General features: G+C 34.9%; 1 protein-coding gene across 6 annotated transcripts in view; it reads left to right on the plus strand.

Annotated features, from left to right (window-relative positions):
* Positions 1-3175: 3175 nt before the first annotated feature.
* LOC110106239 (importin-9) overlaps positions 3176-17229 on the plus strand; it is a 38195-nt gene continuing 24141 nt past the window's right edge. For 4 of the 6 annotated variants that reach the window (XR_003700477.1, XR_003700479.1, XR_003700478.1 and 1 more), the window contains exons 1-18: positions 3176-3471; positions 3940-4001; positions 4107-4199; positions 4392-4563; positions 4722-4837; positions 4997-5083; positions 5206-5322; positions 5405-5468; positions 5547-5713; positions 6073-6120; positions 6241-6309; positions 8658-8733; positions 10249-10379; positions 15066-15125; positions 16627-16696; positions 16787-16851; positions 16944-17005; positions 17081-17204. Coding sequence is in view for 3 of the 6 variants with exons in the window: in XM_020836049.2 (XP_020691708.1) it covers positions 3348-3471; positions 3940-4001; positions 4107-4199; positions 4392-4563; positions 4722-4837; positions 4997-5083; positions 5206-5322; positions 5405-5468; positions 5547-5713; positions 6073-6120; positions 6241-6309; positions 8658-8733; positions 10249-10379; positions 15066-15125; positions 16627-16696; positions 16787-16851; positions 16944-17005; positions 17081-17204 (1707 nt within the window). In the remaining 3 variants the exon portion in view is untranslated. Of the gene's footprint in view, positions 3472-3939; positions 4002-4106; positions 4200-4391; positions 4564-4721; positions 4838-4996; positions 5084-5144; positions 5323-5404; positions 5469-5546; positions 5714-6072; positions 6121-6240; positions 6310-8657; positions 8734-10248; positions 10380-15065; positions 15126-16626; positions 16697-16786; positions 16852-16943; positions 17006-17080; positions 17205-17229 lie in introns of those variants that run through there. The other 2 variants (XM_020836050.2, XM_020836051.2) reach the window with 2 other exon arrangements.

A 17229-nucleotide genomic window follows, 5' to 3' on the forward strand; every position in this document is an offset into this window, starting at 1 on the left:
CCCAAGTGATGCCAGAACTTTGTCCGATCTCCAAGTGACTCTTGAGTTTTACCCGAGTACCATCTAACGTCAAAGTTCTCCCCGGCCGCCAACTAAATTCAGACTTTTACCCAATGATAAACCTCCGCTCGTCTCCATATTTCTACCCAACGCTAGACTTATGCATGTTGTCGGGTTTTCGCCGGACTATTTGATACTGGGTTTCTGTCCATTGTTAGACTTCTACAAGAAACAATCCTTCTGACTTACATCGCCCACTGACTACAGTCCATTTGACTTGCGTCGCCCTCTGACTACAGTCCTTCCGGCCTCCGTCGCTCGCCGACTACGGTCCTTCCGACCTCCATCGCCCGCTGACTACGATCCTTCTGACTTACGTCGTCCACCGACTACAGTCCTTCCGACCTTCGTCGCCCGCTGACTACGATCCATCTGACTTACGTCGCCCACCGACTATAGTTCTTCCGACCTCCATCGCTCGCCAACTACGGTCCTTCCGACTTACGTCACCCACCGACTACAGTCCTGACTTCCGTCGCCTGCCGACCATGGTCCATCCGACTTACATCACCCACCAACTACGATTCTTCAGACCAAATGAATACATCAACAGTGACTATTTATATTTTCATCATGTGATGTACACTATAAGATGTATATCAAGCTAAGGCCTTCCCCAAGGAAGGGCCTCATTTGTAATCAACTGCAATATTAGTGGATTCTTTCAAACTGGGCTAGGCCCTGTGGTTTTTCCCCTTTTTCAGGGGTTTTCCACGTAAAAATCTTGGTGACCCTATAATTGAAGCACCCTCTCTCTTATTTGATTGCGTTCCATATTATCATACAAAGCTAAGACGTTAATTTTATATTTCTCTACTACCGTGAATACTCCTGGACACAATAGGAATTTTTCTCTTTTGACATTTTTGTAATTTTTTTCTTTCTTAAAAAACTGTTGCTATTATTTTATAATATTTTCATCTTAAATAAAAGGGATTTTTACATACATACCACTTTTATAACTTGTGTATTACATATTTAACACCTAATTCTTAAATATTACACTCCTACCACCTATTCTCTATTTTCACAACAAAATTACCACTCCGTTGAAATAAGACCTCACTCTTTCATTCGGCTAGCCCTAACTACAGTGAAATCCTCTTCTCTCGCAAGCTGCGCGGCTCTTCTCTCGCGGGCTGCAGATATTCGCCGTTCTTCCTCTCGCGGGCTACAAATCTTCGTAGATCTTCCTCTCGCAGGATGCAGATCTTCCTCGTAGCTCTTATGGCATAATCCTATGGCTCTCGTGAGCTGCATGTAATCTTTCAACTGCTTTGTATTTGATCTCAAGCAAAATGTGTTTTAATCACATAGAAATTGTTTTACTAGTTTGCATTGTCATAACAAAGTTACCGAATGTGTTCATAGTTACAGAGTTTGCATTGTAATTTTTTAACTGTTGCTTGTTATAGGTACATAAATTGTTGTAGAGTTTGTTCATTGCTGATAGAATGATCAATATAATAAACTATCAATGTTAAGGAACTTCTTTTTTATACCGCGTACTAAATCCTTAGCTCTAACATATGTTCTTTTTTATCTCCACATAAATCATACTTTGCCACCACAGTCCTACATTACCGAATTATGCCACTAGGTTGTCCTTTTTCCTTAACTTCAAGCTGAAATAAGATGACAAATCAAACACCACATTGTTAATTGTTGCCAAAATTCTAAAATATAAAAGAATAACAAACATGATTCATTTTCGAATAATTTATGACTGTTCACCATTTGCACCATGTGGGAGACAAATGATAAATAATGTAGAAAAGTTTCAGTAAGGGTGAATTCATTACTTCAGTAAAGTCATATTTTTCTCCCCTGTTTTGTACATTGATTTCATTTTTTATATATACAAGTATCCTTATCAACGGTAGAGATTTCACATGCTATGTTAAGTGAATGGTTGATATTGAATGAGTAAAAGCTGTTGCCGATGGTTAGAGCAAGTGGAGCACATGCAGAACCTTACTTAGAGAATATTTTCTGTTTTTAGCAGCACAGGTTTGCTGGCCTTAATAATGAAGACAAAGACTAGGCAATGCTATAAGATAAAAAAAAAAAAAAGTTCATGCATGAATAAAGAAGCAGAGAAATTTCACTTGGCTAAAGCAGATCAGGAAGGAAAGGTAGCTCGCGAGGAAGAGTAGCTACAGTGGAAGAGCAACTACGGTAAAAGAGCAAATACGAAGGGATTCTAGAAAAAATCGTGATGATACGGGTGGAAGAGCAACTACGGTGGAAGAGCAAATACGAAGGGATTCTGGAAAAAATCGGGATGATACACACTCAGACATAGCAGCTGATGCGGGAAAAAACTTGTTCTCCCGTGGAAAGCCCAGGCGGGAAAGAAGATAAAATGGAGTGAGGTATCGTTGTTAACGAAGTGGTAATTTTGTTGTAAAAATAGAGAATATGTGGTATGAGTGTAATATTTAAGAATTAGGTGTTACATATGTTATAAAGTAGTATGTATGTAAAAATCCCTAAATAAATTTGATCAAGCTTGACACATAGTTAAAAAAAAAAAAAAAAAAAAATTCTCCGAATCGCCTTGTGAGGTTTGGCGTCCATGCTTTGAACAATTATAGGTTAGGTGACCTAACGTAGCTCTACGTTCAGACGCCAATAACATGTCGCCACGTGGTCTTACTCAATACCGCGCGGCCCGACGACTTGACCTGGGATTGCTATGTTCACGTATTGCTCGGTATTGCTAGGTATTGCTCGGTATTGCTATGTATTTCTTGACAATAATAAAAAATATCGTTATGTGAAGGCCAATACCGAGAAATATCGAGCAATATCGAGAAATACTAGGTATTACTCGGTATTTCTCGTTATTGCTCGGTATTGGTCTTCACAGAATGATATTTCTCATTATTGTCGAGCAAAATCGACTAATACTGAGCAAATACCGAGCAAATACCTTGCAACACGCGAACATAGCAATCCCGTCTCCGTTCCAGGTCAGTGTTGTTGTGCCGCGAGATAAATAATGAGAATACGTGACACTATTTTAATGACGTCCAAATGCAGAACTATATTAGATCAGGTGACCAGACCAAATAAAAGTTCCCATGCTTTGGGTCGGATGACATGGATTTCCTCGGCCTATATAAAACCCTAAAACCCCCTCCGGCTTCCGCTGTCTTATTTCCGCCGGCCAAACGATCACGTAAGCTCCATTAAATCCGGCTTGCAGCCAATAACTGCCTCTCCATTGAGAACTTGCCACCGACAGGTAGTGTACCTTGCTTTCTAGGTTTGTTTTTTTCGGCATGGCTTCACCTGCAGATCAGGACCAGACATGGCTCATCGACTGTCTCACCGCAACGCTTGATACTAGTCGCGAAGTCCGCTCATTTGCTGAGGCCTCGCTTCAGCAAGCTTCTCTGCAGCCAGGTTTGCTTTGAAGGATTTGTTGTATGTACACGTGTTTTCGTTTGATATCCAGTGACAGTGGTTCTTGTTTATTCCAGTCCTAATGCTGAATGTTGTTGGTTTTTTATTCAATAATTTGAAGTTTATATTTCTTTTGATGGTCCGTGAGTATTCTGCATCTTAAATTTGGCATTTTGGTTGTTGGAGGTCAGCAATTTGCTAGTGAAAGATACCATCGTGATCATTTCATCGAGGAAATGCCAATGTTAATCTTGACAGAATATCCTTACTGTGAATGTTCACTTTGCAGCTGTCTATATTTGCCATTGAAGTCAAAATTACTTAGATAGAGTCATAAAGTTTATTTCAATATTGATATTTTTGATTCACAATGCATTTTTATAAATCGTTATTGTTCTGTATGTTCAATTTTTTTCGTTTTTCGACTGATAACCAATAAAAAAATGTGATTTTTTATCTGTCTCAAAGGTTATGGGGCTGCTCTTACCAAGATCACCGTTAACAAGGACATTCCTTTTGGTCTGCGGCAGATATCCTTTTCTTTTGAAATTATATATGTGTTCCCTATATAATGAAACGTTTTCGTTCATAACTTTTCCTATCTCATTCTTCTGTAAATACTTAACAATTTTTACCTGGCGGCTGTTTTGCTAAAGCAGTTCATAAAGCAACATTGGGAAGAAGGTGAAGAGAATTTTATATATCCTGTGGTTTCACCAGAAGAGAAGGTCATCTCTATACTATATATGTTTCTTATAGCTTAAAATAATTTACAGAATGTTAGGCTTTTGCTGCTGCCTAGATACATATTTCGTATGCTCTTTATTTATTATCTTATAATGCCTATGAGAACATGCTTTTCTTAAGAAGTTAAACCTTATTATATACATATCTTCTTACTAATACCTCATATTTTCCAGAGGATCATGCACCAACTATTGCTTCCTTCATTGGATGATCCTAATAGGAAAATTCGCACAGCAATTAGCATGGCTATAGTTTCCATCGCTCAATATGATTGGCCAGATGATTGGCCTGAGCTATTGCCTTTTCTATTAAAGTTGATTAGCGAGCAAAAAACTATCAGTGGAGGTACCTTACTAAATATGCTTTATCTTGTTCTTATTCTTAAAAGGTTGATTTTGTCTTTGTTTTCTGAAGGTAAGTCTGAATTGACAGGATAAAACTTGCAGATCTAATGCTTGTAATTATTCTTTTCATACTAATTTTTCGTTGCTATCTTCTCTCAGTTCATGGGGCTCTAAAATGTTTGGCTCTCCTCTCTGGTGAATTGGATGATACTTTAGTGCCTAAATTATTACCCGCTCTGTACCCTCGCTTGCATTCAATAATTTCTGCACCTCATGTGAGTGCATGCTATTGTTTGACTAAATGGTTATTCTTTTAGCAATGCATATGAATTATATCTGTTATTTCATCACATTAATTCAAAGTACTAGCTTCTTTTTTGTGAAGTGACATGCTCTTCATACCAAATATTTGTCGTTTGTTTTGATTTTTGCAGCTATATGAGAAATCTCTCAGAACAAAAGCTTTGGCAATAGTACATGCTTGCATTTCTGTTCTGGGATCCATGAGTGGTGTGTATAAGGTATGTTCTTGTTGTACCCTTTTTGTTATTTTCCAAACTTTATCTGCTAAGATTTTTGTAGGCATATGGTTCTTGAGAATTGGTTTGCTTCCATGGAGGTGATAATAGATTTGCTGCTTCAGACAGAAACTGCTGGGCTGATGCTGGAAATGGTTAATTCCCTTATGGAGCAATTTTCTATTATTTTACAACCTCCTTTGCAATCAGAAGATCCGGACGAGTGGAGCATGAGAATGGAGGTGAATACCTTTTGGATCGAGTTACACTTAGGCTTATGTTTATCTTTCTTTGTAACATGCATTCTCTTTGCCAAATTATCAGGTCCTGAAATGTTTACTTCAGCTTGTTCAAAATTTTCCTAGCCTTATAGAAGCTAGATTTTCAGGTAACTATGGGGGTATATGAAGTGCAAATAATGTGATTTCTTCTGCTTCTATTACACTTGTATGTTCTCTGTCTCAAGGTATTGACTTGCAATTTGGTCCAGTCATTTTGTCATCTTTGTGGCAGACATTTGTTTCAGCATTGGATGTGTACCAGATTTCATCTATTCACCGCACTGAAGATTCGGGTTCTGGTAGATTTGATTCTGATGGTAATGAGAGAAGTCTAGATGCCTTTATTATTCAGGTGCTTTGTTGCTGCTGAATACTCAATTAATTGCTTTATTTTTAATCTATTATTTGTGAGATATTGAACTTGTTCAACTAAGCAGTTAACATAGAGCTTTATTGCATTCTTGGCTTTGGGATAACTTGCATTTGTAAAATTTTCGCCTTTTTTGACTCTATTATTAACTCAATATTGTTTCTTAAATGATTCTTAATACATTTTTTGAGTTGTGTATCAACTCTCAATGCACTTTACACTACTTGTTGAATTTACTGGGGTTATGATGAGAAACTGCTGTTTTTTCATGGTAACACTTGTGTCGGATTTCATGCTATTTCTTTTTAGTTGATCATTTGTATCCTTTTGTCATTGTCTAGTTGTTCGAGACTCTATTAACCATTGTGGGAAATTCTAAATTGGCAAAGGTACATGGCTAACTCTTATTTGTTTTCCTTAACATTTTTTGGTCATTATTTGTCAACCGTGTGATTTTATTTAATCATAGATGTAAAAGGAGATGTTATATTTGGAATTGGGTATTGTAGGTCATTGGAGGAAGCATAAAAGAGCTTGTTTACTATACCATAGCTTTTCTACAGATGACAGAGGAACAAGTATGTTTAATTAAGCGATTGTATTGCAGTTTGGAAAGTTGTTTAATGCATCCAATATATTTTTAATAAAGTATTGCTTTATTTTATTTATTTCAATTTATTCAGTGCTTCAATTAGTTTTATTTTTTGCTTGAGATTAACAAGTTATCTCCTACATAAATAAAAGTTCTTATTCATTCATTCTAGAGCATTGAAAGATGATGCGACAGAATTGGTATTTGTTATTTGCTCGGAGGACCTCCTTTGTTATGTTGTTTTCAGTTTGTGTGAGTCTAGTTGATACCTCAGGTAACACATAATGTGCTTGTGGATCATGCTATGTTGTGTATAAAGATCAAAGAGGGAAACAGTGGTTACTAGGCAGAGGGATTGATTTATGGGTATGCCGGTGATGGAATAGGTTGAGCTGATTGTTGATTTGGTTGCTAAGCATCATAGTTTGCATTTCTTTTTGTATTGAGACTTACCCAAAACATGGATTTTGTCTAATTAGGAAGGCTTGATGTCACTTTCTTTTCTTTGAGAAAACTTGATTTGCTTTGATTAATATAAATATATAAGAAAAAGCAAATTTAGGAAACTTATTGTTTGGCTGACAGCCTGACACCATGCAATGTTTTAAATGCATGAATGGCAGAAAAAGTATTCATTATTCCTAATCTGAACGCCGAGTATGATGCAGAATGACATACCGTGGTGATATGTGAAAGCACATCAAGTATTACACAAGTTGCATTCTTGAAAATCAAAGGGCTTCAGGGTGTGAAATATAGAAGTTGTTAATTTGGTCTTTAGTAACTTGTACCATTACATAATTAGAACTTTAAACATTGAGTATTTCCAACTTTGAAACTGTCCCTCTTGTTATGAACATGAATGAATCAAACTATGAAAGGAATTGCATAAAGTTTGACAAGCCCCAAATGCAGCTCTAAAGATGAATGAACGGTGGTGTTCTGAAGCCTACTTGAATGCTTTTATTTGGGTCATACTGACATACAGTGATGATTTTCTATTTTGCTAAACGATTAAAACATCTCATTGTCAAATGAATTAGGATGTCTACTCAGTATTGGAGAAGCCACATTGAAGAATATAGAAAGACTGAAGAATATAAACTTGATTTTTTCTTCATCCTCAGCATCTTTTTAAGCCTCATCTAACTATTAGGGTGGCTTTATGAATCTTTAACACTGAATTTTATTCTTTTGTGCCTGTGGACCATGAAATAATTTGAGAATTTGCCAAACATACTGGAATTGCACCTTTTTATAGCTAGCACTAATATTGCAAACAATGATAGAAATCGTATAAGATTTTGAAATTTGCTCAGTGTAATATGTTTTTAATAGTTATAGAAGAGCTTACGCCGGACCGTTATTTGCACTTTCTTGCTATTTTTTCATTTTATTTTATTTTTTTTCCAGGTGAATAATTTGTAATTGTTGAATCCGATTCCTTGTTTTTCTGAAATCTGTTCAGTAGAATATGCCCATAGAGTCCCTAAATGCCATAACAAAAAAAAAAAAGTTTTGAGGAATCATTTATCAATCATTAGAGATGCAACAAAGAGGCAATGCATTCTTACTTTTGAAGTTTCTTATGCAACCATAAAGGATTGATATGTGATTTTTGTGATCTTTCAACTGTTTTTGTCTGGAAAGTTGCTTTGCTTTTCAGAACCAATAGTTATATGTCTTGGTCCAGGATTTGTCATCCAACTGACTGGAAGCCGAAAGAAAACAAAAAAAAGGGGTGAAAATGCACGTTGTAAAATCTGGAAAGTTGCTTTGCTTTTCATGAATGTGATGTTTTGTTCTGCTAAATAGTGGTATGATGTAAAACCTGACTGCACCTTTGTATTTTCAAATCTATGTTCTGGTCAACTTAAACGACTTTTGAACAGTTTTAATGGTGCTGGTTTGTAGTGTTGTAACAAAGTTTCTCCCTGTAGTCTATTAGAACTTGATCGAGGTATTTTCCGAAGATATTTGAATGGTGCAACTTTGAGCAGCATATGGGTTGCAAGAATTGGAGCATTTTTGAAGATAATTTGGTAGATGGTTGTATTGAGCTAATGGTAAATTTGGGCAAATTTAGAATTTGGAAGGCACACCTAATATACTGTAGTAGGGCGTTGGAAATCCAAATAAGCTGTGTCTACAAGTCACGGGAGTTTTTCTAGAATCTGAATGGTTAATGCCTAGTGTTAATATGGAGAAAGGCTTAGTTTAAATGATTAATTGTTTCAGCTTTTTGGTATTGGTTCACATAATAAAATCTGCTTCTTTTCTTATATTATATATTTCCTTGATTTTTGCATTATGTAATCTCGTTTGACTTCTTAGGTACATACATGGTTATTGGATGCAAATCAATATGTTGCTGATGAGAATGATGTTACTTATAGTTGCCGTGTATCAGGTATATAAAGTTTAAATGCATCAACGCTTGCTATAAAGGAACAAAATGATGTTTTTCGTATTCCTTACTCAAAAGGTTGTTCACTTTATCCTTTGGTGTTTCTTATGTACTTTCTGTTCTCTATGTTTTGAGAAGTCTGATTTGCATATCATAACATTTATGCAAGCTTCACAATGAAATTAAAATGAGACCATCAATGGACAGAGTAGAAGCCAGGTATGTGTTAGAGATAAGACTTACATGTGAGAAGTTGCATGTAAGTCCGATATAACAGGAAAGTGAAGGTAATTACAAGTATTTTGTGGGTGGTTCAAAAGTAAATAGTGTACAAAAGTTGTATTAAGAGTGGATGAATGTCAGGTTTAGCTTGCAATTCCAGGGGAGTTTATGAGTATATGCCTAACCAATTGCACTGTACTGAAGTTTGTTTATATCAAGAGTGAATGATGTTAGCACTATATATGGTTGTTGCGGAGTAACAGGATTCAATAACAAACCAAATCCCATGGCTTTATTCTGAATTGCATTGCATTTCTAAAAGACCACACGATCTGGAATAAGACGTCTCTTATGAACTAGATAGACCTTGAATGCAAAGTTAGGGACTACTGAGAAAATTTTTAAGAATCCTAAAATGAATAGAGCATGGTTTGAATGGATGACGCACAGTTTTGGTTGATATTAAAAGAATACGTTCAGCTGACGATGTTAGGAAATCCAGTGATACCAACGATTATTGACTCCTGAAATCTTGACCTATTACAGTGAGGTTCATTAACTTCTTTTTTAAGTGGTTTATTGTAGGTTTTGACTATCAAATTTAGTAATGGTCTTGAACCTGTACACTTATTTTGACACCTTTGCTATCATAAATAATGTTTTTTCATGGGAATTGCTCGTTCAATTCCATCTCTCTCTCTCTCATGCACACAAAAGCCCACCTCATTTTCAAGTTTATGCAAAATTTTCTATTATTTGATGCGTATTCGGGATGAAATGAATTTTGATTTGTTAGATGATATTGTTTTATTTCAAACTTTAAATTCCTTGGTTCTATTGAAGTAATTAGGCATTCCTTGGTGTTTGGGGTGTACATATGATGAATGCTTTGCTTTCTAATAAGAGAATTTAAAAATATTAGGTTTATTATCTATAGCTGATTATAAACCTTCTTTATTTTTCACATAATTTTGGTTGGTGCCTCAATGTCATACTTATGACTGATTGAAATAATGAGGTCTTCCTATTTAATTTTATATGATGGATGCTTTTCTTCCTCCAAGGAAAATTCAACAAAATTAAGTAACAATATTTTCAGTTGATTACAGTTTATAACTTATTTGAGTTAATTATGCTGTTTTCATAGCTATTGTTTGTTTGCATCTCTTTATCGGTTTTTCTTTATTTCTTGACGACGACAACAACAACAAAATCAAGCCTTTGTTCCACTATGTGGGGTCGGCTACATGAATCCTTTTTCTTTATTTCTTGACGGTGGTTGTAAAATTGTTTCAGGCTCTCTGCTTCTGGAGGAGATAGCTAATGCTTATGGTGGAGAAATGATTGATTCCATTGTTGAAGCTGTTAACAAACGTTTCATTGAGTCGCAGACTGCCAAAGTTTCTGGTTCGACAGATTGGTGGAAAGTAAATAAAGACTTCTGCAACATTTTACTTGTTTTTAGTCACATGTTTCATGTTAGATTGTTTCCTGTGTACATTTACTTTAAAGGCTGAGGTGGACATTTTGATTGACAACCTCATCAACAATGCCATCATGGTCTTTTTAAAGTTTGATTATAAGGAAACTAGACACAGATGCGGAAAATGATACAGAATGGTCTAATTATTTTTTAATGCATTCTGCTAAATAAAGAAAATATATTTCTCCCCAATTATTATTTAGGGCGATTGTGGTATATGCTTTGGACATAGGTTAAGGGTTTATAGAAGACATAAATGAATCTACAGTAGTGAACTACCAGTCAACTTATTTTTTTTCCCTGCCTCAAAAAATGAGTAAACATCACACCTTAGGTTATTAGCAAAAGATGGTTGTACTTTGATTTGATCTTGTTATCTTAGAGAAACTTAAAAGAAGTTCATATGGAATCAGGACTTAAAATTTCTTTTCGACTTTTGATATCAAACTAATCTCAATAAGGATGGATTATTTAATGGCTGCTTCCAAGTAATTATAGCAAAATTAGTATGATGCAGATGTTAGCTGTCAAAAACAATTGAATGGCAAACTCTTCAATGACTACTTCAAATTAATTTGTTTGCAGACATCAAGTGCTTAATTAGTTGATGGACCCAAGAAATGATTTGTTACTTGTCTGCCCTTATTATTTCTCTTAATTATTTATCTTTACTGGTTATTTGTTAAACAATAAATGGATCACTTGCTATTCTGACTAAATATAAACTTCATTAGATTGCCTTGATGTGGGATTTAGAGTCAATCTAAAGTAGACGACTTGGGAGTAGTCTCTAGTAAGTTGCACAAGTTTAGATTTCACGAGCTTTCTTAGGACTTCAGTTGGTGGTATTGTTCTATGCTTTGCTGTAAGAAATAAAGATTCATTTGGTGATTTGTTAGGTTCTTGAGAAAAAAATGCAATTGATGAAGCTTGGATACGATACAACCACACCGACCCGATATAACTGTAAAAAGTAGGAGCTTGCACACCATAGACATAATGTTATTATAAATTATTTTTGTAAATTCTATAAGATAGTGGTGAGACCTGCAATGCTTTATCGCACAAAATGGTGATCATTAAAAGATAATCAAAAAATTAAGTTATGTATTGCAGAGACGAGGATGCTTAGGTGGATGTGTTATTTACACTTAGAGATAGAATGTGAAACAAGTATATACGTGAAAATGTTGGAGTAGCTCTAATGACAGATAAGATTAGAGAGAGTCGCCTTAGATGGTTTGGTCACATAAAACTTCAATCTTTTGAGTTTTGATGGCCCGGTTAGGAGATTGGATGTATTAAATCTGATTTATGTTAAGAAATGTGGAGGTAGACCTAAAAAGGCTTGGTTAGAAAGTATTATAAATAAACTTTTTTTATTATGTTTAAATGAGAATTTGACTCTTAATAGGACACAATGTTGAAAAAAGATTAATGTAGCTCGTAGTGGGATAGAGGTTTAATGTTGTTGTAATATAAAGATGTAATTTTTAGTATTTTTACTTAAGGCATCACCTAGTGGAGTATAATATCATATGCATATGCTTCACTAAAGAGATTTAACAATAACAAGAGAAAAATAAACATTATTAATAATAAAAGATATACTTCTTAACTTGTGACAATTGTCATTTGTTAATAACACTAAAATACTAAAAATTGTTGCTTGTTGTTAGTTATGTATTTTGTGATTTATTAATGTCTCATTTGCCCCTCTTTGATTTATTGATATCTCATTTGTCCCTCATACATGTGTCCTTACAGCTTATTGAGCCGTGCCCAGACAGTGTTGGGCTATGTGGGACCCATTTTGGAACCTAATATCGTCTTTAGGAGATTTGTTGCGTCTGATATGAACACTTACGGTATTGGTAAGTGTTTGTGCTTCCTAGATGCAATTGAAACGCATATCTCCGTTTCATCCAGGGGGAGAAGGTCCTAGCCTTGTTGTCCAAACACCATAACTAGCTCCGTCTGATCCAAGGGGAGAAGTCCCAGCCTTTCTCAATATGCACAAACTAGCTGCAGATTTACTCAATGCTTTTGAGGGTCTGTTTAGTTTTGGGTTCTTAAGTCTTCTCTAATTGTTTGAATACTATTAATGGGTTTCACGTTATAGAGACCATGCTTCTATAAATATGCAGTTAGTATTCTTTTCTATAAGTTTTTGAAATTACAGCTTTGGAATTTATTCTTATTTGGTTGCTAATTTTTCCTCATATTCAAGAAAAGTTACTGACTTTTTTTTTGCATTTAAAATCTTTGAATGCCATACTACCTATAAATGAATATTTGCCATGGTTTGACTTGGGCAAACACAAGATTATGGAACTTAAGGAAAAATCTGTGTATATTGTAATTGTTCGTACAGAATTCTAGACTGTTCAATTAACTAGAAGCTTTTCCTACAAAAATTTCACTTAATTCCTGTAATTATTTCATTCATCTTTTATATTTTGGTGCAATCGCATACTTATCTAATTGAATATCATTTGTAAATCTTACTACATCGGTAAGTAGTGGTTAATAGAAAGTGAACTATAGAATGGAAGCTGCAAATTTATAAAGAAACCAATTCAAGTTGAATCAGGCTGTCTGATGATATAAAAGAGGGAGGCCTCCTATTTGATTTGCTAATGAATATGCAAATGTCTCTAGGTTGTGCCTGATTAGACCTTCTATAATAACCATAGAATTTTCAACCAAACTTAGTCCTAGTGATGCAGGAAGTCTTAGATTTTAGGGTTTCTAATGCAAATATAATTTGAGATGCATGCCAGAATTTGCATGAAAATAATAAAAATTATGGAAACCAATTCCTTAGAAAATTTAATGGCCTTTTATTGGAAATAATGGCCATAAAATTAGGATCAATAAGACAATCTCACACTTTGAAATTATCATTTGTTGAAATCAGGTTGTCAAATTTGATTAAAATTAATTATTCAATCAATGGAGAAATATAGAAGAGAAGAGCAACAAAAAAAGAAGGGAAAAATTCATAAAAAGGTAAATCTCTTGGTTGCACAAAGAGATAATATCTCTCAAAACTGTAGATTACCGCAACAAAAAGTCCCAAGAGGAGGGTCACTAAATAAATGATGAAGTAGGGGCCAACAAAAAGTCATATAACAAGACTTGTTGTTGAATCCTCTTGAATATTTGATCAACAAAGAATCGAACAAGCTGTTTGATAAAAGTTGCAAGAGGAGGCCTCGATCTCCAAAGAAAGCCACATGACCTGGTTTGGAGGAAGAATTAAAATTAGAGTTGTTGGTAATGGTGGCTTTAAGGAAATCTCTTGCATCGCAACACCTAGGGCTCTAAAATTTTGGATTGTGGCTCTTAAGTTGTTGATATTCTTTTTATCAGTTTGTTTTACGTTAGGTTTATTTGCCCTCTTCTTTTGCAGAAAATTCTCATGCTTAATGGCAAGAAAGCCAATCTACTGTTCAGTTGTGTCATGTTTTTAATTCTTTTTTTCTCTTCTTCTCTTAAAAAAAAAAGTCTTTGATTCTTTTTTATATTGTGATGTTTTAAATGTTTATTTTAATAACTAACGAAAATCTTTGTTGGCTATCTTCTCTTACATCCTATAAACTTTAATAGAATGATATGGGATAAACTTTAGCTGATGATTATGACAGTGCAAACTCCTTCTCTACAGCAAGTTAAAAAAGTGATCTTCCTTATCTGAAATAATTCCTAATGCCTAAGGAGATAATTCTTTCCATGAAGTTGAAAGACATGAACAAACACAATATTTTCAAACTTTTTAGAAAGTCTATATATTTTGTTTGTTCCTACAGACTAATAATATGTTCAATTACTTATAACCCGATTGCACAAATTGTACATATAATTCCTTTAATTGTTTCGTTCATGTTTCCTTAGTTTGCTAAAAAAGAGAGATATAAGCATTTGTGTATCATGCTAGACATGCAAATAGGGTTTAAGGGAAAGGTAACTGTTAAAATGGAAAGCTAAAAATCAAGTTCCTTAAGAAACTATTGCAACTTGAACATAATTTTCCAGGCCAACCCTTGGATTTGTTAGTGGATATGCAAATCCAGTTTCAACCCAAACCTATAGGTATTAATATTTTGGATAGTTGCTCTAAGTTTTGGATCTTCTTCTCAGGCAGTTGTTTTACCTTTGGTGCATTGTTCTTCTTCATCACCAAAAAGCTTCTTGACCATATTTACAGGAAATGTCAATCTGCGGCATTAGTTTTGCATTATGGGCTTTTTAGTTGTGTTAGGTGAAACTTGGCTGCCTATCCTTTCCTGCGTTGTATTAGATGCAGTAGATTTGATTTGTGGTAAACTTTAGCTGATGGTTATAATGTTGAATGTGACAATATGAACAACTTTTCTACAAGAAAAAAAAGTTCTTCCATTCCTGTGTTAATTCTCACTTTTTTTGTAATATCTTTTTGATCAAATGATCGAGAATATTTTTTTAATCATCAGTGCAGGCAGTTTGGTGTTTATTGTTTAGTTCATTTAAAATTAATGCTTCTCATCTTAGCTATTAACTTAATGCTTTTCATCTCAGCTATTTTACTCTTTGAAACTACTCGGTTGTCACTAAATCTATTTTTTATTTACAAACCTTGTTGCAACAGTTGAGAGAGGCATCCTTTTTTGCAATGGCTTCAATTTCAGAACAACTCATTGAAGCACAGGTGGTTCTTTTTTCAACCAACTATGCATACATATATATAGTCGTGTGCTTTTGTGACAATATGTTCGTAAAGAAAAAAGAAAATTATATACAACTCTAACTTAATTGGGCATCTTGTCCCCTTAAGCTTTAGGTCCCATGCATAAGCTTGCTAACAAAGAGAGGAAAGAAAAAAGAAAAAAAATTGAAAAATATAAAACAAACAAAAATAGAGAAAAGAAAAGAAAGAATAAAATATACATTACATTAATTTGGAGGTTAAAATTCTGTCATTCGTCTTTATAGTGGTCAATTTGTAAGCCACCAACTTCATTGAATAATTTTCTTGATTTTTTCAAGTGATTGAAAATGTTGTTGACATTATAAATTTAATCAAGAAAATCTTCAACATGTAATTATTTATCCAATGTGGGCAAATCCATTCACATCTTGAAATGTTGGAAAATTTTGCCATACTTCTGGGCATCATTAGCCAATTGATTATGATCCTCTTTGTTGGATGAATATTCATTGCACCGTAGGATTCATTGGTAGTAGCCAAATTGTTGTTGATGGTGTTGACTATGACTATTGAAGGGATTTGGAACTTGGAACGATGTCATTTTGATCCTCTTGATTCTTTCACATGCTGCCGTATTCAATCTTCTTTGTTGTATCGATGCCCATTGCCCATTGATGCCACGAATGCCATGTTCATACTCCTGTAGTTGGATTGGTTCCTGGATTCGGCTACGCCTTCCAAACACAAACGGAGGTTGATATCTTTCATTGTTACATGGGTTTGCCATCACGTGCCTTTGCCTTTGGATTGGTCGTCCTGCTATTGCGGTCACTGGTCATTGCTTGCACTTCTTTGTTTCAGATGCCTGCAACCTCATCATCCCCCTTGCCTTGGATTGGTGAAGCTGCCTCCTACTGACTTCACACAAGGCTTTGTCATCCTCTTTGATAACCAACACAGTTAAGATCCTGTGTGACTGTGAATATAGGTCTTGATGCCTTTGAGGCTTCATTCGAGCTTTCTAGTTGTTGTTTGCTGTTAGTGATTCTACTCCCACCTACCTTTAGGTCCTTGCAATCCTCCTCTCTCATTGGTCATTGTTTAAGGAAGTAGTGGTTCTGATACCACTCCATGCACATAACATATGAGAACAGTAAAAAGGAAGCAGTATACAACTGTAATTTAGGTCCTTGAATCCTCCTCTCATTGGTCATTGTTTAAGGAAGTAGTGGTTCTGATACCACTCCATGCACATGACATGTGAGAACAGTAAAAAGGAAACAGTATACAACTGTAATTTGATTTGATATACCTTTCCCTTTAGCAGTAGGTCTTATTTTTGACTTTGCCACCAAATAGAAGAAACAAAAGAAAAATATAAGAAAATACGAAGCAATTGAAAATAGATAAAATAACAATAGAAAAGACGCATAACTTTGTGCCGCATCAATAGATATGTGTTTTGGATAACCAAAGTGAATTTATGCTGTATTTATTTTAGGATTCAGGAGCAACAAAAGTTAATTTAAGTCGTCTTCTGGATGAAATGGTTGCAGAAGACATAAGAACAGGTGAAAGTTTTCTTTGTTTTCCCTCTTTAGTCATCAACTAATTCTTAATGTTCTCTTCTATTTACTAATTTCCAAAATTTTCAACTGCAGCTGTGTATGAATTTCCATTCCTACATGCAAGAGCTTTTTCAGTAGTTTCGAAGTTTTCCTCAGTGGTAGTAATCGTAATTCGTACATAATTTTATCTTAGGAAAATTCAGTTCGATTGTCGTTTCTGAATATCCATATTCCTTGAGAGTAAATGCAGATTGGTCGGACTGTTCGCGAGCAGTTCCTATATGCTGCTGCTCAAGCAATAGCTTTAGATGTGTAAGAAACACTTATCCACTTGAGGCATGTTTTAATGTAAAAGTTCATTGCCCTTGAACATTGTTTTATTGACAGCCCACCACCTGTAAAAGTTGGTGCTTGTCAAGTTTTATCTCAGGTCCTACCGGATGCTAAATCTGAGTTGGTTCAGCCTCATATAATGTGCATACTTTCATCTCTTATTGATCTCCTCAAGCAGGTATTTTTATCCCAAATATTCAATG

The sequence above is a fragment of the Dendrobium catenatum genome, unplaced genomic scaffold (assembly GCF_001605985.2).
Source record: "Dendrobium catenatum unplaced genomic scaffold, ASM160598v2 fragScaff_scaffold_51, whole genome shotgun sequence".
Lineage (NCBI taxonomy): Eukaryota > Viridiplantae > Streptophyta > Magnoliopsida > Asparagales > Orchidaceae > Dendrobium > Dendrobium catenatum.